Source organism: Hyla sarda, chromosome 11 (assembly GCF_029499605.1).
Source record: "Hyla sarda isolate aHylSar1 chromosome 11, aHylSar1.hap1, whole genome shotgun sequence".
Lineage (NCBI taxonomy): Eukaryota > Metazoa > Chordata > Amphibia > Anura > Hylidae > Hyla > Hyla sarda.
Genome location: NC_079199.1, coordinates 95,071,459 through 95,095,186, shown reverse-complemented (window position 1 = coordinate 95,095,186; position 23,728 = coordinate 95,071,459). Strand labels below are relative to the sequence as shown.

Below are 23,728 nucleotides of genomic sequence, written 5' to 3'. Positions count from 1 at the left end.
TTTGGTGCATCTTGCAAATTGCTGTATTAGAAAAATGTGTTAGATTAGAAAACTAGAAAAAATATTGCATTAACAGGGAACTATCCATGTACAAAAGTGTATCCCCTATACAAAGAATAGGGGATAAGTTTTAGATTGCAAGGGGATTCGACCACTGGGACTCCCCCGCGATCTTCTGTATGGGACGCCGGCTCTGCTCGGGAACAGGGCGTGTCAACCCCCACACGAAGCAGAGTCCTACATGCCCCCTTCATGTATCTGTATACAGCATTTGCTCCCATAGAGATACATGGAGGGGGAGAGCCTGGGTGCTGCACAGATCGCGCAATCTAAAACTCATCCTTTATCCTTTGGAAAGGGAATACATTTTTGTGCACGATAGTTCTCCTTAAAATTATAGGCTGTTTTCTAACAAACATGTGAAATTAAATTTGAATTCTTAGTGTACTAATTATATGTAAATTCTACCAATATTAATGGGAATAATAAGTATTGTGTATTTAGTGCAGCATTTAATTTTTTTTTATTAATTAACCCCCAAATTTAATATTACATTTTATGTACTAAGATTAGATTGGGGTTGGCAATTTTCATCCAGTGGCATAAATTTAAAAAAAAATGTCAAACCAAAAATCACAAGACATCATGGTGAGAACACTGAATAAAAAAATGGATGAAGTGTAATAATAAATAGTGAAAAAACTTATAAATAATGATAAAGATAAAAAAAAAACAGGTTGCAAAACATATTTACTTTGAAGGATCCAACTCTATTAGTAACGCCTTTGCTTTCATCCGGCTGTTTAATTTGCTACATAGTGGGTAATGAATTAAAAAAAATACAGAAAAAGGTGATCTTAAAAATATGTCTGTATTATATTTAAAAACATGCAAACAAACAACTGGCCAAATTGTAGGAACGATTAGACTGCACTGAATGTTCAGATTGGCAAACTGCTCATTAAAGCATGCAGACAGCAACAATATCATTGCAAGCAAGTACCAAAGTATCAAGTATTTGGCAGCAGTCTAGTGAATAATAAGGTAATCATTCACTATCTAATTATTAACCCTATAGGAAAATATAGCTAATTGTATGTTTAGTAGTCCACGGAATATCTTCATCTATAATTTGAGCTGTTGCAATACAATTATTAGTGATAGTCCTAACGGTGTGTCCATACAATGTCCCGATGCAGTTATTGAAGTCAATGTCAGGTGTAGATTTGAAACAACTAAATATATTGAAAAAAAACAAAAACAAACAAAAAAAAAAACATATATGTACTCCCCGCTCCCATGATCCTCTCTTGACACTTCAAAAACTGCACCAAATAGCATCCATGAAAGTAGCTCAATGTTAGAAATATATTGGTCTGCTCGGCCGTAGAAATTTGAACCAGTGGCGAGTCATACTTTATTTTTTTTCACATTTCAACATTTTGGAATTTATAACTGTCTGTATTAAAAAAAAAAAAAAAGAAAAAAAAAATCATGACCTGTTCCCCCAATTTTTTGTATACAAAAGTATAAGGGTATGTTAACACGGCGGAATGGATTACAATAGAATTCTGTTGCACTGCGCACACGGAAGTCCCCATTCCAGTGTCTGCAGAAAAAAATTGATATGTTTATTGTTTCTGCAGATTTTGCTCAGAAATGCATTGCTGTCTATCTGAGGTTTTCCGGTACTAGCGCCCGCCAGATCGGGCAAAACACATTTTCCTAATGTGTGAATTTCCACAAGCGACCCCTTAAAAGTCAATGTAATCTGCTGTGGATTTTCCGGCTCAAATACGCTTTTAAAGGAATAGTCCAAGTTAGAAAAATGTATACCCTATCCAAAGGGTAAGGGGAAAGGTGTCTGATCACGTAGGGTCTGACAGCTGGGACCCTCTACAATCTCCTACCTGGCACCCTGGCTCTTCTCCTGCATGAAGCTGTGGTCGACACGCCCCCTCCATGCATCTCTATGGAAGACCCAGAGATACCCGAGTAAAGCGCTTCAGCTAACCCACAGAGATTAATGGAGGGCACTTGCCGCCCCCCACTGCGTGCAGGAGGAGAGCCAGGGTGCCAGCCAGGAGATCAAAAGGGGTCCCAAAGGTTGGAACCCCTGTGGTCTAACACTTATTCCCTATCCTTTGGATAGTGGATACATTTTTCTAAGCTGGATAACCCCTTAAAATCCGCTCGGGTGAACATAACCTATATATTTATTATCCATATCATTGCACTAAATAGAAAATCAAATATGTTTTTTTTTCCAATTCTAAAAAGATTTTATTTACAATAGAAAACATGACAATAAACAAGTCTAAAGCCGTATGTAAATGGGCCTGAAGGACCCAAAGAATGCAAATCAATCAAATATAGACAATTCAAAACCAGAACATGTACAGAAGAGAACAGGGGGAGTCAAGGTGTCTAGAAAACTACAGCCAGAAATGATAGGGGAAATAATGAATATTATAAGGGATCATTAAGATAAAAGGTGTTTGTTTAAATCTATTCAATTTAAAAATAGTATTTTGTGAAATACTTTTATTCTCAGAATTTTTTTTACATTATACACATTATATATTACACTTGCCCGTAAATACATGGCTTTTCCGAGAAACAATTCTAGGGATCTTTTGTAAGGTTTTTGGAGTTTTATTTGGGTATGGTGACACATGGAATTGCAGAGAATTTTCTACTGCAGAAAAACCACAGCATTGCTAGAGCTAAATCTGCACCAAATTTTGAGGATTTGTTGTGGATTTTACAGCTGAGGAACATGCAAATTTAAATGTTAAATCCACAGTTAAAGGCCATGTTCAAACACTGTAAGATCGCTTGTCATTGGCCAAAAATATCCCCCGAATGGAAGTAGCTGCATTTGGGGCAACAGCCTCAAAAAAGTTTAAAAGTACATAAGAATATGTCTGAAAATACATCTGTCATTTCAGCCATTTTATTAATTGTATAATTACTGGTTAACAAACTGTATAAACATAGCCTTAAAGGGGTATTCCAGGATTTTTATTTTATTTGACTATGCTACAGGGGCTGTAAAGTTAGTGTAGTTCATAATATAGTGTCTGTACCTGTGTGTGACGGTTTTCTCACAATTCTTATGTGATTTTAACCCCCAATATTTATTTTTAACAGCATACAAAATGACTGTTGTCTCAGATTTTTTCCAGGTTGCAATGCGGCCGAGACCTGACGTCACTAGTCAGCTGATGACAGGGAGCCTGTCTGCTTCAAATGGGTGGAGCGATCGCTTAGTGGAAGAGAGATCAATCTGCAACTAATGCAACAGCTGCAGGCACCCTGATTGAAAACCACAGGACTTTTGAATGGATGCAGCTCATGTATGTTTCAATGGGTGGGGTGTCTGATGTGTGGGAGGGAGGAAAATGGAATTATGGGATTTGAAGGCAAAAGATGAAAACTTAAACAGGAAATACCAGTTCACAAAACGCTAGCCACAGTGTTATGGTAATCTCACAACACAGCTATTTAGCCTCAAGACAAGCGCAGATCCTTCCTAAGCATGTCCATTACTGTCTGCCAGGAACATTCTAAAATCACTATAAGGTGGAGAACCCCTTCAATCTGCAGTATATTCAGGCATCAGTTCACAAGCCTTGGGTTTTAAGTCCACCCCCCTAGGTCAACTCCCAATGGATTTTAAGCAGATCCCCTCTACTTTGTTGCCACTGTCAATGCTATGGATTGACACACAAATATACTACTTGTATGCTACATGTGGCCGCACCCTCACAGTCTCTGTCCTGCTCTAGATGATAGCAAAAAAATTCCCCCTCTATTAAGGTGCCCAGAAACGTCAAAGTTATTCAACCGGAAGCATGAAGATATACAGATAGATGCTCTTTATTCAGTATAAAATAAATGCACTTCTGGTGTTAGCACCCCTTCCTCAGGTTGACAGGCGCCTCGGGTTAGCACCCCTTCCTCAGGTTGACATGCACCTCAGGTTAGCACCCCTTCCTCAAATTGACAGGTGCTCTGGGTGAGCACCCCTTCCTTAGATTGACAGATCTCAGAAAGAAGTTCTAACCTTGAAATGCGTTATTGCTGTACTGAATAAAGCGCATTCATCTGTATAGAAAAGCAAATGCTTTTGGCTGAATAACCTTGGGACTTGTGAGCGTCTAAATATAGGGTCATTTTTCTTGCTATTATGCAGCATCTAAACAGGACATCCAGTAGTTGCCTTCTGGGGACCACAGAAACATTGTTTCAGCTTTGTACCCTTAACAGCGAGGCAAATGTATACAGCCTTGGTTTCTTGGGCCGCCAATTTTATTAGGGTAAGGCAAGAGGCACCAACCTTTTCCATATAGATCTGACCTGCTCTGACACAAAGGTGGTCCTGGAGGTCAAACTACTTGGTCACTGATGTTCTACAACATCAAGATTTGGATAGGGGTTAGAGTGCTACCTTCTTGATGTTGCACACTTTAATGTTACAGTAATTTGTACAAAGAGATTCTAGTATGTTAGTATTATTCACAAATTATCATTCATTTTGCTACTGACTCAAAAAAAGATGATTACGGTAATATGTTTGTCAGAAGTATGAAGTGTGGGCACTGAAATCTGGCCAGACATTGGCTCAGGAGCTCCAGAAAAATCAGTGCAAAAGACACTGAACAGAACTATGATGGAGGCATTGCTGTTGTTTGTCTTATGTACAGTTACCACAGAGATGATAGGATATGAAGGTTTATTTCAGTAGTTTAAACACAAATGGTGACTACACATTTCAGTGCACACCTGCACCTTTCCCGGGTCTAAATATATGCATGGTAAGTAGATCAAGAACTGGATCTCTTCCCGAGAGTTGAGCATGTCTGGGTCTCTGTCTCAGACCCACAAAGACCTAGACATGCTCAACTCCCGGGAAGAGATCCAATCGTTCATATACTAACCGTGCTTTTATTTGGACCTGAGGTAAGCGCAGGTGTGCACCGAAACGCGTTGTCCCCTTTTATGTTGAAATATCAAGAACAACATCTTCCGAATGAACAATTTGTTTATTAGCAACAATATATTAGTGGTTCAAGACAAATATTATGTAAACGAACAGTATTGTATGAAGAACAGATCAGATTGGGACAGCTAATCTTATCCCTGTCTGGAATGCCTGCCTGACAACCTGTAGGTCCCCTGTCCTAGTGACCTGAGCCTACACCGGAACCTCCTAGTAGACCCTAGGCTAGGTGGGGGATACCAAGCTTAGATAAGGTGTACAGATATGATACAGACGGCTCCTTTTATGTTGAAATAAACCTTTCAATCCTATCATCTATGTGGTAACTGTACATAAGACAAACAGCAGATGTGCCTCCATCAAAGACCTGTTTTTTCCTACCCCCGACGTGGATCACTACATTCCAGCAAGTGGATAGGGACAGAAGTGCAGCAGCTGCCCAATACAGGCATCTCCAGAAGAGTCGTGTCTGTCTTTCACAACTACCACAGGCGAGTACACACCTGGGGAGAGGTAACGGGAAACCAAACGGCCTTTTTACTATCACACGAGGAAGCATCCCCCTCTTTTTTGCTTTTTCCTCTCAATTTACAAACAGAACTAGCAATAATATAACACCAAGACAGTAAAATAAATTATTTCGGCTCTGCACTGTTTTATAGGGTCTTGTGTTAACATAGGATGGCAATGCTCTTCATTTACAATGTACATGTCACAGTCCTGTGCAGCCCGATTATTCATACACTTTGATATACCGAGCATCTCTATATATATAAGCTTATAGGCATACACCGCTATATATACAGAGACACACAAAAGACACCACATATATAAAGCAAGGAGTTTCTAACAAGTGCCATTGATTTTATTTTTTGTGTGTTTGTGCTGGCTGTAGCCCGGATTTACTATGAGTGCTGTACCATAATTTGGGCTCCAACTGCACCATAATAGCTGCGTAGGGCAATCTTAACTTATTTATTATACAAGATATAGTTTAACTCAAAATAGTGAGAAAATACTGGCAAAAGGTCACGGCTTATTGGAAAATCTTAAAGGAGTAATATCTTGCAGGAAGTGTGAGATCACAGGAGGTCCCCAGGAATGGTTCAGGTCGACCCCTTCACGAAACGGCGCCTGACACACACTCACCTATAGGAGAGCCGAAGATACCCTAACGCTGTATTTCCGGCTATCCCATAATGATACATGGACAGAGTGAGTCGGCCGCCACTTTGTGTGTGGATAAGTAGTTCAGTATTGGAGCACCAGCTATAATTCTAAAGGGTTTTCACACATCCATCCACTATCAAAAGAAAAGGGAATAAGTGAATGATTTCATTCATTCTGATATCAGATATGCCATGACCTAGAGTCTACTGTTGCAAGGGAGTGGCACCCAAGCATTCGCACTGTCAAACCATTCACTGTACATGGAACTGTCAAACATAGTGTAGTGCAGGTTATCTTTGGCCGTTTTAGAGACAATAAACTGAGCTGCTGTGTGCAAGCATGACCACTGCTCCATTCCTATGGGAGACTCAGGGACATTATTCTTAAAATCAAGGGGAGCTGACAGTGGTTAACTCCCCCCCCCCCCCCCCGCCACCCCCAATGATCATGTTGTTGATTGGACCCCTTGTATTTTATCTCTTTGTAATTACTATGGATAAGGTGTAGTCCAGCTTAGAAGTATTTTGACCTATTATTCCCCAGTCCCCCAATGCAGTCTTCTTCCTGCTTGACAGAGGTCGGCATGTCACACTGCTGATCAGCTAATCGCCAGCCACAGCAATGTCCTCACCAGCAATAGGCCAGGGCATCAGGATGAATACCTTTGCCGAGCTCAATACAGCACACTGCCGCTCCATCTATCACTGGCTGCGGCCAGGCATCCCTGCGGATGGCGAGAAGCTGATCAGCAGTGTGACACATCGACCGCCAGGAAGAAGGAACAAGATGGCAATGGAAGACTGGAGTGGTGATACCTAGGCACCATACTCGTAGGTAAATCCAGGTTGTTGTTTTATATGCTGATAGCCCCTAGGATGATGGGTCAATATAGTTCTAAGATGGACTACCCCTTTTAGTTCTTTGCTTAACATCATAGCAAGTCTGCAAATTCAAAGAGACCCTGCAGTCCTTCAATTTATTACGGAAACTTCACTGGTAAGTGTTTTTTAATTGATTTCTAGAGCCTTTGGTATATAAGCAGTGACTTGATCAAAGTCAAAACAACATTTTCTGATTTTACATTGAATCAAGCTTATGAACGCTGTGAACCTTTTAGCGCTGTATGAGAAGACATCTTTGCTTTAAATACCTATCCCTCATATCACATTTTATCACCTGTATACAATGAAGGTTGCAAAAGAAATGCCACACCTTAAAAATAGCTTTAAAAAAAAGCAAAGCAACTAAAAAAAGGCAAATTACATATATCGAGGGAGATTTATCAAAACCTGTGCAGAGGAAGAGTGGTGCAGTTGCCCATAGCAACCAACCAGATCGCTTCTTTAATTTTTAAAAATGCCTCTAAAACATTAAAGAAGTGATCTGATAAGTTGATGCGGGCAACTGCAGTAATGTTCCTCTGCACAGTTTATGATAAATCTCCCACATTGTTTCAGGTCATAACATGAGAAACATTTTACAAACTGAAAACTTTGTGTGTTAAAATTTTACATCACTTAGAAATACATTACAAGCAGGAAATGTTAAAATATAGATCTAATTTGGATTAAGTAAAAATAATCTTCAGGCTTATTTATTAGAATTTTGAAACATAGACACAGTGTCCTATATCTTTTTTTATTTGCACATATTTTTCGCAGAATTAACTTTTTATTAAATAGTTCTAATATTTATATATATATATTTTTTCTTTTATTTATAAAACTATAGGTAAACTGGCAGGACGATAAACCAGTGTACCTGATCGGGATCCACTTATTTCAAGTGTGCTCACTAGTCACTCATTTGATGATGGCAATAGAGTACCCGTCCATTCCTCTTGGAAGTTATACTTCTGAGACAGTGCTAAAGCGGAAGTGTAACATGGAAATGGAATGCCTTTTCTGCTCCCCAAATAATTCCTTCAACTCGGTATATTTTGTTGCAAGTTTTTGAGTTTCAGATTTTGCAATTGTTTCTGGACCCTACTGTTTTTTATTTATTTTTTTATATATACTATTTGGCTCTACTAGAAAGTCCTGGGGGTATCTGAGTACTAGGATAAAGACTATGTATGGTGACTGGACAATTAGAGCTCCCTGGCATATACAAGCCAATCCGTCTCTTTATCCTAAGCTTCCTCTGGAGTGGTGGTACAGCTGATACACACTTTAATAAATGATGTGTGTTGGGCGGCTGTTTGCAGTACCACTCTGAAGGAGGAGGGGAAGAAGTTCCCTGCTTTTCTGTCTCTGAATACTTTAGTGACAGTGTACGTCCATGGACAGTGATGTTACTAGAGGTTTTATGGCATCTGTAAACTGTTAATATTGCATACTTTGGTATTCATCACCCATAGGCTAATAGGATATCCATTTATCAGTTTGTTTTTTAAAGAGTTCTAAGGTAGCAACGATGCCATTTCTTACTTCACCTGCTGTGGCACATACATGCCAGATGAAGGCCAAAAGAACATTGACACTACTGTAGCTTCTGTCTGACAATGGACACCTATAGACACTTTTAGCATGTACGTTGGCAGCTTTCCATACACACTAAAACTTTGGGCCAAAATATGAAGTTAAAATGGCCTTACTGAGGTTGTGTCTCATGGAAAATGTGTGAATCCCCATAAATTCTCATAGGATGGAGGTTAAAGAAGGATCAGTCCACCAGCCAAGTATGGCTGGAGGTTCAAGGGGTACTCCGGTGGAAAACATTATTTTTTAAATCAACTAGTGCCAGAAAGTGAAACAGATTTGTAAATTACTTCTATTAAAAAATCTTTACCCTTCCAGTACATATTAGCAGCTGTTTGCTACAGAGGAAATTCTCATCTTTTTGAATTTCTTTTTTGTCTTGTCCACAGTGCTCTCTGCTGACACCTGATGCCCGTATCAGGAACTGTCCAGAGCAGGAGATAATCCCCATAGCAAACCTATTCTGCTCTGGACAGTTCCTGACCCGAACAGAGGTGTCAGCAGAGAGCACTGTGGACAAGACAAAAGAAATTCAAAAAGATGAGAATTTCATTCTGGAGCATACAGCTGCTAATAAGTACTGGAAGGGTAAAGACTTTTTTTTATAGAAGTAGTTTACAAATCTGTTTAACTTTCTGGCACCAGTTCATAAAAAAAAAAAGTTTTTAACCAGGTGATAAGTGTTTTAAGATAAGATGCCTTTGTTTAAGAAGTGGCAAGCCTACTGAAATACATGAAAAAGGATAGGAGAGCACAGCTCTCTGATCATACACCGCACGCAATTGTATCAAGAAAACAGGGTAAAGCTGTGGTGGAGGCAAACAAAAATTGGAGACAAAAACGGCTTCTCAATTTCCTAGGTGCAAGTCCACCGGAGCAAACTTCCCTCCGTGCAGTAGATGACTGGGGGGCTTCAGAAGAGATCCCAAGTGGCTGGACCACCGCGATCAGACATCTTATCATCTTATAAGATGTCTTAGGGCCAGAGTACCCCTTTAAGGACCAGGGCAATTTTATTTTTCCATTTTAGATTTTTCCTCCTCGCCTTTTAAAAATCGTAACTCTTTTATATTTTCATCTACAGACTACTATGAGAATACTTGTTTTTTGCGCGACCAGTTGTCCTTTGTAATGACATCACTCATGTTACCATGTATGGAACAACCAAAAAAATACTATTTGTGTGGGGAAAGTGAAAAGAAAACCGCAGTTTTGCAAATTTTGGAAGGTTTCGTTTTCACGCCGTACAATTTAAAGTAAAAGTGACATGTTCTTTATTCTGTGGGTCAATACGATTAAAATGATACCCATGAGTACATAATTTTCTATTATTGTACCGCTTTAAAAAAAATCGCAAACGTTTAAACTAAATTAATACGTTTAAAATCCCTCTATTTTGATGACCTATAACTTTTTCATTTTTCCGTATAAGCGGCGGTATGAGGGCTCATTATTTGAGCCATGATCTGTACTTTTTATTGATACCACATTTGTGTACATAAAACTTTTAATAATTTTTATTCATTTTTTTAGGAATAAAATGTGACAAAATAAGCAGCAATTTTGGACATTTTTTTTTTTTTACATTCACACCGTTCACCGTACGGGATCATTAACAATATATTTTAATAGTTCAGACATTTACGCACATGGTGATACTAAATATGTTTATTAATAAAAAAAAATTTAAAACATTTTTGGGGGTAAAATGGGGAAAAGGCCAATTTACCGTACATTTTTATTGGGGGAGGAGATTTTTCTAATTTTCCTTTACTTCTTATCTGCTGGAAGGCAGAGCAGAGCAGAAGACGCCGGGAAGGTGGCGAAGGCAGGTGAGGGAACCTCTGTCCGCCACCTCCATCGTGCTGCGCGCGATCAGATCAGCCTAAAATATAGCCACACTGCAGCAGATGCCAGGATCAGAATTGATCACGACATCCGCGCCATCGCGGATGTTGGGCATTATCGGCGAGTCCCTGGCTGCTATAAGCAGCCGGGACCTGTCGTGCATGACCCGATCATCACTCCGATGCTCGCAGTCAAGTACAGGACGTAAATGGACGTCCTGGTGAACGAAGTACCGCTGCTACAGGACATACATTTATGTCCTTGGTCGTTAAGAGGTCAAAGAGGACCTGTGGTCAATCCCCAAAAACTGTTACTGTCATTAAATAGCTTGGGATGTCCTGATCACCAACCATTTTACAGTTTTTTGATTTGCCCTTCTGTTCCCAAGATATGTGGGTTTATAACGTGGTCTGACAATTCACATGAGTGTGAACTTAATTTTAATAATGGGAGTGATTATCAGGTGATGGGCAGGATTATACAGTCAGGGGGTATAAATGTGTTACATTGAAGGGCATGTTTGCTTAATACACACTCCCTGACTGCATTACCCCACCTATCACTCCCATTATTAAAGAAAAGTTCATGCCCATGTGACTTATTCCCTGAATGGACAAACTATCAACCCTCATATCTCAGGAAAATAAGGGTGTATCGAGAAACTGAAAAAAAGTTGTGTGATCAGGACACCCTAAGCTATTTAATAAACATGCAATTTCATTTTATTTGGACTGGTCAGAGATCCTCTTTAAAAGGGGTATTTTCCCCCTAGACATCATATCCCCTATCCTAAGGATAGGGGAGATGCTATCTGATCGCGGGGAATCAGGCTCCGGGCCGTGGTGTAGAGCCACGCTCCCTCTATTCATGTCTATGGGAGGGGCCCGAAGCTGACGTTCTGAACACAAATGTTCAGAACGCGGGGGGTGCTGGCCCGGAGGTCGCAGAGCGCCCCCACGATGAGACATCTTAGGATAGGGGATAAGATGTCTAGGGGCAGAGTGCCCCTAAAACTATTGTGTTTGAATACTGATATGGATTGTGAGTTATGAGAAGTATGGGTTCAAAGTAAGCATACATGAAGATCATCAATTTAAATTAAGAACTAGTAAATATATAGTTGACATCTTGACATAGATAGTTGGCATCTTCAAGTAGAGTGATGAAAAAAAGAGACATCCACCTGAGGTCCTGCTTTATAAAGGGGCACTAGAAATCTTCAGATAGGATCTAAACAGGTGTAATATCCGTGGTCAGGCCTGCACTGATGGCCGGAATACTGGGGGGAATAAATGATAAACTGATCAACACCAACACTGGCTTTCTTCCCAATAGGAACAAATCACAGCTTATTTTACCGATCTTTAGTTGGATGCTATGGAAAAGGAAGCCAGTTTTGCTGTCAGCCAGTGTTTATTTATTTCCCTCACTTTTTTTTATCTTTTGTAGCACTCAATGTCTCAGTTGCACATCTTTTTTCTTATGTGCATCAATTCGATGAATACCATTGACCAGATCCAAACAAGATATCATGGCCAGATATCAGGTAGCACCTTTGGATCCTCAACGCTGTTGTGCATGTAGCAGAACACTAACAGGACAATAAAGCAGAACACTAACAGGACAATATTGGTATCTGTAACTAAATACAGGTTATCCAGTGTCAATGATCAATGCTGAGCTTTCTTTAAGCTCTACAAGGACAATGATACAAAACATACATCATCAGTCTTTTCAAGTTCAAGGCTGATCCTGATGGTCCGAGAAAAACATGACAGAAGAAATCTGAAACATACAGAGCTAAGCTTTCAATATACACCACAAAATATAATAACAATTGTCTTATCTATATTTATGACCATGTAAGCAATTCTCCACAGTACAAAGAGAGTTTGAGTGTCAGCTGTTGCAGAGGAGGCAAGAGAGTTGGCGATATCTAATAAGGCCAAATATTCTGCCAATCCACACGTCTCTACGGAGACAACTGTACATCAGTGTCAGAATGGAAAATATTTTTTCCCAGGCACAAGCACTTGGCAAAGCTACAAGTAATTCAGCTACTGACTAGTTAACAATGGACTATATGCGTTTGCCATAGCTCAGGCATAAACAAAGAAGCTGGCCAGTTAATGTCTTCTTGTATGCTCTTGTCAAAAAGATTTACAATGGGTCATGGAGAGCATAACTTGTGTGGACTTCTAATCTTTCTGCAACAAATCGATGGTGTGTGAAAATGCCCTCGATCATTGAGCACACACATTTTAGAGTCTATGAGATGGAAACATATTATGCTATACCATTTCTCAGCTTTTATAAACACACTAGCAGAAGGTAACTTCTTATGACACCACCAAAATAGGATGTGACTTACCTGTGGCTAAACTGTGCCAAGATGCTCTCTGGGAGGCGATGCTTGATCTCCTAACCAAGGGGCTGTCAAAATCATGCAATGTAGGATCTGACATACACTGCTTTGAAATTATGTTTGTTATTGGGGGGTGGGGGCAATTCCTGTCCATTAGCCATATTCCAACATGTGGATGATATTAAGTGAGCTCCTCTGCTTGGAACGGTTTCTATAAGCCGGACTGAGAAGATGCTTAAAAAGTGATTTTTGTTCAATCCAACCGTGTACTGGCATAGTCAATGTGCCCATCAATTTCAGCGGGCATTGAGTAATACTACATTTCAGATGTTTTAGTTAAAATAAATAGCCAGCTGCCTCTTTATTGGACATAGCGGAAGAAGTTGGACCTATCTGTGATTAGCTGGTTACGATGGGGACTTCATTTTAAGAAGCCATCGTCCAGGTGGGACAAACAACTGAATATTTTCATTTGATCTTCAGCATCCAGGAAACATAGGTTACTGACTCATTATTTTACCTTAAAGCAGTGCTAGTACCATACAGATACAAGGTGTGTTTTTATAACATTTTAAGTGCCTATATATTATGACCCTATTAGGATTCAAGAGAATGGACCTGTTTAAGGTACTGACTATTTCTGTATTAAAAACAGGATTAAATTGACAGGTTTCCATATATTCCACTAGTTCAAGACCCGCATGACTATATACTACTTGGTGGGTCATCGGTGAATGCCCACCTAGTTGACTTATCGAAGCCTGGATGGAAAATTGGATCGGGAGTTTACAGCCAAGAAATAGAAAGACAACCAACATTCCATGTCCTGACTGTCACAAATCTTACAATGGTCATGACTGATGAAAAGGACATTTAACCCTCCATTTAGTTAGGGAGAAAATACACAACACACATTGCTTTGGGCGCATTTGCTCCAGATAATGGACAATGGAAGCTACTGAGTTTAACAACCATGTATTTACCAGAAATGACATTTTGTTCGCTCAACTACATCAAGACCCATCTAATGCAACTTGTCTTTCTTCAAAGCCTTTATATGAGGGTTAGGTACATTGAAGGGCTGATACAGTAGAGTTTTGTTAAAAATGCTTTAAAACAAAAAATATATTTAGAATTAGATGAAGAGAAATCACCACACTGAAGACCAATTATTATTACGGTTGCCAAAACAGCTTATTTTCTAAGTTTGTTAAGTTTTCTTGGCATTTCTATGGGGTAAGAAGATATGTTGGCACTTTAGGGGGTACAATGCGCATTCCAATATTTACTTTTAACTGGGGAACCATAAGAAAATGTGGCTAGGACTGGTGACAAACTCCAAAGGTATACATTCACCTTCAGAGGAACCTTCAGCCATCAAAATGGCCGCTATCATACTAGGTTAATAATGGGCTGGATTAAGAATTATTAATGCAAATATTTATTTAAAGAAGATTTTCAGAACATATCATTTGTCTGGATGACAAAATTTTGGCCAAAAAAATTTACTCAATAAATGAATGTAACCTATGTTTAAAATTTTTCATTATAAACAGTCTGCCTATATTTCCTGCAAATACGAACTTTTGTGTTGGCTTCCTCCATTTTTTATTTTTTTTTACCAAAACCAGGACAGCTAATACAAAGATCACATGATGCCTGTCCGTTATGGAGCAGAGAAAACAAGTGCATTGTGAGAATCATGCAACTCGTTCACCATCGCCTCGTGTGCCTGACATCAGAAATGTTTAATGGAGGGATTTATGAACAAAGACACAAAGACTGTTCTCGTCACTGAGGCTGCCCCTCAACACCAAAGCCTGATCCATCCTAGCAGAGTCTGATAACGTTGTTTTTTTTTTTTAAGATATCAGAATTCATTTTCAAAAGGCTGCTCTCGAGAGCTACGGCAAAAGGCAGTGCAGAAACCTGTGCCTGCTTAGACGAGGGGGCAGAGAGCTGTGAACGTTTAACATTCTCCCTGGGGAAGGACAGATGTTACATTATAAAGGGCTGCATGATCCATTGTGCACAACAAGAGGAGAGTGTGCCATAAATAACAGCGTACAGGAGAAAGGTTGGATCACAGTTAATCAGGTCACTGCAATCTTATCGAGACGGGATCTCATTAAACAAATCACTGGAGAAATGCATTTTATGAAGAGCAGAGACCTGCACAGGGTGAAATATGCAACACAGCAGAATCGTTCAACAGCGGCAAGGAAAACAGCTGAGCTGAATCTCCTGCACAAACCTCGATATATAATGTATAGACTGCTGAACATGGGGAGGACGGAAAAGGCTGACTTACCTGACATTCTCTGCACGGCTGTTTGTCCCGTTTTTTCTTCCTCATGTTATATTACACAATGTCTGTTTTGCTTTATTTTAAAGCCAACTGCTTCAGGGCACCAGCATTTTCATGGTTTCAGCAACTCGCAAGGCTAACCCTGATGCACGGCTTAAATAGGAAAAGCAGGGAGAAAAAAAACCTCCTTCCAATCACAGCTCAGCTATTGACAGTGTTCCGGGGGTAGCGAAAGCATTTTCCAAGAAATGACCAGTGGGAAGTGGGATCTAGAAGAGGGTGCTGCACAACAGCGCGTATCTGTTTATTCCTGCAAGGACCAAGGAGGAAAAAAAAAATCTTCCTGCCTTCGCAACATCAGTCATTGTTTTCTCGCCGAGGCTTTCATTACTGGCAATGGTGCTCTGGTCTCCAGCCGTGTGATGAATACATGTCACTGGGGCTCTATGAGCCGAGGTGGATACTTAATTGGAATCAATCAGTTAATGAAATAAACTGTGTGGAGACTGACAGTCTTGGCTCCAGGTTCCGGGATTTCATCCCTCTCTCGACCACATTTAGGGGATTGAGGACTATTGACATTTAACTATTAATTGTGCCTGGCCCTAAATGGGTTTGTTTTCAATGCATATAAGTGACCATCTAATGATTGAGCTCAATGTGAAGATAGAAAATTAGGTAGATATTTTGGAACTTTTGATAACCCATGCGTGAAGAAATTCTAGAGATAATAGTTTTTCCTCTTTCCTTACAGATAAAAGGATGTGACATCATGCCCTGCCCTCTCAATGCAAGTCTATGGGAGGCGGCATGACGGCCATGCTGCATGTGATATTGCGGGGGTCCCCATCGGCGGGACCCCCGCCATTAGCCATCTTATCCCCTATTTATTATTTAAAATTATGACATCTGGGACCACCACTAATCAAAAGAATGGAGGGGCCTTTTGCATCTGTGTGAATGGAGTGGTGTCCAAGCATCTGTGCTGCTGCTTTTACTCCCTATGAGGCTGATGGAGATCGCAGAACTGACCCCCACTGATCAGACACTTATCACCTATACCCTTTAAAAGCAGTGTGAAGACAACCTTAGATGGGGTGAGTATTCATCAGCTTAAAAGAGACTTATCGCCATATTTTAGGCCCATAAACTGCCACAATGACAGTAGTAGATATCTAAAAGTTTGGGGGATAAAATGGCTGGCTAACAGATTGGGCTCCAGACTATGGACCCTGCCAACCTACGCTGTTATGATGTCGCTATGCCATAAAAGGTATATGGACAGGAGTTGTCCCTTTAATGGGAACCTGTCATTGAAGATGCAGTCTGATCTGCCAGCAACATGTTAAAGGAGCTGACTTGTAAGGAAGTCTCTGTGCATTCTTAGTTTCAGAGTCCAGTTGGTGGTCTCTCTCACTGATTGACAGCTCTCTCCTACTCACTCTCTATATCTGATAATAACTATATCACTGATAAGATTACCCAATGATAATAACTATATCACTGATAAGATTGCCCATTGGACTCCGAGGGTATTATTGAGAAAAACCTTTGTCCATAGGGCCTGTAGGGCAACTTCACAATCTGGAAAAGCCAGCCCATTTGTTGGATGGTGGTAGCTACAATCTGGTAACAACATTGGTTTATGCTGCCATCTCCATCTGTGCACAAACAGGCACATGTGCAAAAATAGTATTTAGGCCCCTGGCTCTAAAATAGCTCCACATTTAGCAACAACTTGAAGGAACACTACAAGTAGGAAATGCACCCCCCGCAAAAAAATATTCCTTAATCTTCTCTTTGTTCCTCTTTCTGTGTGAATCAAATTGATTGGACAAGTATATTTCCCTATTTACTTTTATTGTTTTTTTTCCAATGTTTACTGGTCTTTTAACCAGTTAAGGACCAAGGACGTTCTGGAACATCCCCGCACCCTGGGCTTTAAGGACCAAGGACGTTCCAGAACGTCCTGGTGTTTCTCCGGTCTCTGCCGCACGCCGGGCAGAGATTGGAACGGCATTCCTGCTGAAATCCTTCAGCAGACATGCAGTGCAAATGCCGAGGGGGGTCCCGGGATTTTCTCCTATTCCGGGCTGATCGGGTCTCTGGTGACCCGATCACCCGGAAAATTGTGATGATCTGACCTGTCAGTGACAGCCCAGATCATCCTGAAGGGTAGGAGTGAAGTCGCAATGCTGCGATTTCCTCCTATCCCCTGCCATTGGTCAGATTTGATTCTGACCAATGGCAGAGCAAGACAGTGGGTTGCCATGGCAACCCCCCATTCTGGCCACCCCTGGATGTCGAGGGGATTGTGGGAAGAAGATGGAGGTCGGTACCTGCAGGAGAAGATGCCTGGAGACCCCGATCGTTGCTGGAGACTGCTGGATCCTGGGTCAGGTAGGGAAACTACTGTGGGGGAGGGGGAATTGAAAGTGAAAGTAAAGTGATCTTTACTGTGGCAACCACTAGGAAAGCCAAACTGCAACTCCTAGCATGCCCAGACAGGCTGTCTGGGCATGCTGGGAGTTGTAGTTTTGCAACATCTGGAGGGTCACAGTTTGGAGACCACTGTTACAGTGGTGCTCAAATGGTAGCCCTCCAGATGTTGCCAAACTACAACTCTCAGCATGCCTAGACTGCCCAGGCATGCTCGGAGTTGTAGTTCTGTAACATCTGTCCCTTCAGATTTAGATGTTCATGACATTTTTGAAAATTGCTGCTTTACTTTGAAGCCCTCTAATTTTTTCAAAAAGCAAAAATATGTCCATTTATGCAAGTAACGCCGAAAATTTACCACCAAAATAAAGTAGAATATGTCATGAAAAAACAATCTCAGAATCAGAATGATAACTAAAAGCATCCCAGAGTTATTAATGTTTAAAGTGACAGTGGTCAGATGTTCAAAAAACGCTCTGGTCCTAAGGTGTAAAATGGCCTGGTCCTTAAGGGGTTAAAGGGGATTTTCCAAGAAGGACTTTGTAATGCCCCCTGCTGCTGTAAAAAAGACATAGAAAACACAAACAAAAAATAAACAAGCCATACTCATCTGCCCTGATCTCTGGCTGCTACTGTTTTGGCAGTGCCCAATGCTCTCTATGTCTCCCTGCTCCCCATGAAGTCCCATTCATTTAGGAAATGCCCACACAGCCAAACAATGGCCACAGCGGTGATCCGCCTCAACCATAGACTGTTAGAGTGGTCATTTTCTGCATGAATAGGATGTCACAGCAAGCAGGAAGATGCTAAAAACACCAGGGACTGGGTGGCATCAAAACAGCAGCGGAGGAGGATTGAGGCAGATGAGAATGACGTATATTTGATAAATAGTACACATGGTTTTCTCAGCCCTTAAAAACACCCTAAGTCTAGCAATCCCCTAGTAGGTGTGAACTTGAAATTAATTAGCTTGGTTCCTCAAAAGGGGTAGTCGGGCACAGAAGGCAATTTACTCATCTTTGATCCCCTGCTACTGCCTTTTTGACAATGCCTTCTCCCTGGTGAACATTCCTAGTGACATCACTAGTGACAAAACTGGAAAAGGGGGGTCAACTCTGCGGCCCGTCAGTGACTGAGCAGGCATTTCCTGTATGTCGACACATCACGACGAAGTGCTGATCAGTGGGGACAGGGCACAGGCAGGGAACTGAGGAAGGTAAGTATTCAAGACTAAACCCTGAATGTATTTGCCATGAACCCTTTAAATGCAATCTAACATATACTAGGAAGCTATTGTTAAGCCCCTGTACAGGGTGCACATATAGTATGTGTATCACTGTTCTTGTATACAGCCAGACCCCCTAAAGAGTTTCTTAAGGGAAAATGTGGCATTGGTTGTTTAAAAACAAAAAAGTGATTAACTAATAACCCATATATCACCCACCACTTGCACAAGCAAAATTCAGCCTCAACGTAAATATATGGGATAGCTGCATCTGGACCCTGGAAGCTTTGGGGGACCCAGTAAAGATGTCTTTCTGGTCCTGTAAGTAGCTATATGAAAATAATTAAGAGAGAAGACCTGCAATGATATTTGGATATGCAGTGCATCCAAGAATGTCCCCAGCACCAAGCACAGAATCAAAAAATTAGGCGGGAAAAAGTGCATAAAACATAACTTTTAATCTGAAATTAAAATACACCATTTAAATGTGAACCCTAATACCATTTAAATGGGCCAGCCTTGGCTGGTCTTACCGGACAATATAGAAATTAGAAAAAATAAAATCGTATAAGATTCCCTTTTCCCCAACGTGTTTCTACCATAGTTCCTGGCATCCTCAGGGGGGGGGAAAGGAAACAGGGCATCTATGTATATATACAATGATATAAGGCTCACAGTTACTGGCAGCATATACATTAATCCAATAACTCAATGGATATATGCAGATAAATGTGCCAGTAAACAATTGCACGTTCAAAGCATGTAAAGAAAAATAACACCAGTACTACAGTTCCATATAATAGGTCCAAATCTGCAAGGGACAAAAAGTTTTCCCTATATAGGTGTAGCATGTATTGGATCAATAGGGACTCCTCTGGGCCATACTGCCCAATGTCTGGTCCTTGTGTGTAGAGCGGTAGCGCACCTGCTGTGACAGTGAGCCTGTCGGCTTCTGAGCGCTCCATCTATATGGGATAGCTGCACCTGGACCCTGGAAGCTTTGGAGGACCCAGTAGAGATGACTTTCTGGTCCCGTAAGTAGCTATATGAAAATAATTAGGCAGTCATTCGCCAGGCACAAGGAGCTGGTACGATGAAACCATGAGAGTTAAAAAACAAGCAAGCAGTATATTCTGAGATCTGAGAAACAGCTACATAAAAGAGCAGAGTTTTGCAGAAAATAATAAAGTTGCAGCAAGACTGCAGAAGGTATGCGTTTTACTTAATGTGAAATAAATGATCAGGCGAGAAATGGCACTTTAATATTTTTTTTCTTAATCAAAGAACTTGTTAAACTTAGGGAGGGAATCTTTGGAATTTATCTAACATAAGACCAATGCATTATTTATGTTATGAATGATAGAGTGCCAACCAAAAAAAGATGGATGGACTAGAAATATGACAGTAATCTCTAATACACAAATTGGCAGCCCCATGAGCAGCACATCAAAACTGCTGTTTATCTAGCTGGAAAGGTTGTCTACCAGAGGAATGATTAAAGGACTTCTTATTAGATTGCGGGAACATTAAAAGTGCAACTTTCTGTCATTTAACATTTTGGTTTCCTATTTAAAGTAAATGTATGATCAGGAAATGACATATTATTTAAATGTATATTTAAATTAAAAAAAACATTTTTTTTTTCAATTACTGATGTTTTTTTTAAAGTGGCCATTTATGAAAAAAAACTATCTGGGACACACACAAAAAAGTCAGCATTTCGTGCACCTAATTTCTCAGCTTTGCAGTGTAGAATGGAACAGGTTATGCAGAGGTGCTGCTGGCAAATCATTAAAGAAGGTCAGCAGTTTATGATCAGTTCCATGAAGGCAGAGCTGTGCTCAAAGCATGTTGGAAAATTGTCGTGCTGCTGAATATTCTGTGATGTATTGCCAATGTAACGTTATAAAAAAAAAAAAAAAAGTAAAATTTTTTAACCAAGGATTTGATAATGCTGTATTTCCCTGCTCAACAAGATGGCAGGAAGCACTGCAGTGCAGGGAACTGGAGGCATCCCTATTAATTTGAATGGAGACACACTGAGGTTTCTTGCACAGCCAGCTGACTGGCGGCTGCTGTTTAGGACACAGGGCTACAACAATGCTGCACCCCCTTTATTTTGGTCATCGGTGGACCTTCACAGATCATTAAGTGATGATGGCATATGATCTCCTGACAAAGAGTCGAAACACGTGTCAAGGTGGTGGTGGGGTGCACCATAATACCCTTACTATGTCCCAGTTAGGTATGGTATGATTTACTTATATTATGTTGGCACAATAATATGCTGGTTGTTAAATACAAGTTACACCTAGTGGATTGGCTCTTGTAATAGGGTGAATATTGTGGTGCTTCCTTTAAAGAGTACCTGTCACCAAACTAAACTTTTATTATATTTTATCTTGTGTAATTGTAAGACACTTTGCTATGTACTTGCTGTTAAAATTCTCAACCTTTATATGTTTTTAATGTGAATGAATAAACGTCCACTAGATGGCTCTGTTCTGTTCCCTGCGCATTGTCAAACAGTTAGTTTGGTCTCCTCCCGGCCTGGCAGGAGACCAAACTAAGATTTGCTAGCAGGGCATGGCGAAGCACAGCTCTCACAGGCTTTAGTGACGTTGCGCCTGCAGGGGAATGCCCACTTTCTCCTGCCGGGAGCTCAGACAATGTGAGGGGAAAGGTATGATACACAGCTTTTTAAAGCTCAGAAATTTTTTTAGGGAAGGAGGGGTATTAGGAGTAGTTAACACCCCCAATGTAAGTTGGTTAAGAAAGTAGGGTTTGATAACAGGTACTCTTTAAAGGTTTTAAAAAGAAGAATTTTTTGACTGTGTGTTAGTTTCGGCATGACATAAATATAGGAATGAATATTAATGTAATAATTTAAAGCGGGGTCAGGAAAGCCTAAATTACAAACTGAAACGATAAGAAGCCCAAGGTTGCTGATTACACCTTTATAGATGGATGATTAACTCTTCAATATGCATAATCAATTATTTTGGGGAAATTATTCCTGGATTAAACCCTGGCAGAGAAGTGAAGAACACAGCAACGGTAACAGCTTTTTCTTCAGACAAATGCAGGGCTTTGTATGCAAATGCAGATCTGCCAGGCTAAGGTAAACGTGCCTGTAGGAAGGAAAATCAAATATATTTGCATTTTCAGCTATAATTTACACAGTTACATTCTAGTGCCTCTGAGAGCATAGTTATTTAAAGTGCATTATGGTACTGCTACATGGAAAACAGCAATAAATTCTGCTAGACATCTGAAAGTTCGACATAAATTAGGATGTTTATATTAAAGGGGTAATCCCATCCAAGGCATATGGAATATGCAAAGGCTGTGTAGGCTCTCTGTAAAAGTTTAGAAATGTTCCCAGTCACCAAGACATCTATCGAGAGTAGTATAGGACTAGAGAAAAAAGGGAAAGAGAGGGATGCTGCAGCAATATGTCTCCATATGTGAGTGTGTGGAACCAAACAGTGAGAGTGGAAGGGGGGATGGCAGCCATATGTCTTATCTCCATGGTGTTCTCTAAATCCTTCGATGTACCAGTGCCTAAGGCCATGTACTATGCCTAACACAGTTTTGTGTTCTATTTATACTTGTCAAGTAAAAGAAAAGTCCAGAAGAATCTGCAGACTTAGAAAAGCACAATAATATGAATTTTTTCGACAACAAATGCATAAAACAAGTCATACCCATGTTGGTTGAACTCAGCGGTGCCGACAAATGATCTAATGTGTATCGGCTCCCGCTACTGATGTATGTTGGATTTAGACTGCCTGATCCTTTTGTTCTTAAGGGGATAAGCCGCAGTCGGAGGAGGGAGATAAGCCGTAGTTAGAAGAGTCTGGCATCACCTTTCTCCCTCAGCCAAGCTGAGCCTGTGACATGGATCTGGAGAGCAATACAAAGATAACAGCAGGACAGAGCTCCTCATAGCCTGGTATATCTACACAGGCAAGAAGTCGACCACTTTTTTGGTTTCTTGAGTGAGGATACGCTCGCCTCATGATGTTGTGTGAGGGACAACAATTCATGTCTACAGAGAAAGAAGCCACTGCAGGAAGGTGGGCAATGTAGTTGATGTCCTGCAATTTCAAAGGCACTTATCAGATCAGAAGAAAACTCTGGGATCTTCGAGTAATTACTCCGAATGTAAAGCGATCAGGAAACCCCAGTAATTCAGTTTTATTCAGTTTCATCAAAAGAAAGTCTGTGCCGAGATCCAAAGATGTTCTCCCGATCTACAAGTTGATCTGGAGAAAGAATTGTTGGCCGAATGTTAGCTATCTTATGTGCATGGTGTAAGACGGAGCCAATGTAAAGGAAGGGACTGGCTGAACAGTGAATAAGTCATATTAAAGAATCCAATCACCAAAGAAATCCACAAAATGGGAGATGAAGTGCGCTGCCACCAACAATCAATTGAGAGAGTATTTACATAGGTAATTTTTATTTGACATAAAAAGATCCACATAACACGTTTCAAAGCGGGTCTGGCTTTAAAACGCGTTGCATGGATCCTTTTATGTAAAAAAATAAATAAAAATTGAGAGTATTTACATAGGTAAGTTTTTTTTACATTAAAGGATCCAACCAAAGCGTTTCAGATGCGCTTTAAAACGCATTGGTGGATCCTTTTATGTAAAAAAAAACTAAAAAAAAAACTTACCTGTGTAAATACTCTCTCATGTGATCGTTGGTGGCAGTGTGATTCATCTCCCATTCTGTGAATTTCTTTGGCGATTGTTTCGTGCGTTTGGCCGCCTAGGATATTGATCAAAACGCTCTGAGTGTTGTGCCTCCATTTGCACAACACAATTAGGTGAGTGCGTTTTGGTCCCGTGTTAAGCACTACTCCTGTATTAGTGGATTC

The 23,728-nt window shown here is 40.5% G+C and overlaps 1 protein-coding gene across 27 annotated transcripts in view; it reads right to left on the bottom strand.

The window, feature by feature from the left end:
* GPHN (gephyrin) overlaps positions 1 to 23,728 on the bottom strand; it is a 314,240-nt gene that overhangs the window by 80,401 nt on the left and 210,111 nt on the right. For 12 of the 27 annotated variants that reach the window (XM_056546198.1, XM_056546189.1, XM_056546185.1 and 9 more), the window contains one exon: positions 755 to 811. The exons of the other annotated variants lie outside the window; for them this stretch is intronic. In XM_056546198.1, coding sequence (XP_056402173.1) covers positions 755 to 811 — 57 coding nt within the window. The remainder of the gene's footprint in view (positions 1 to 754; positions 812 to 23,728) is intronic. 27 annotated transcript variants of the gene reach the window in all.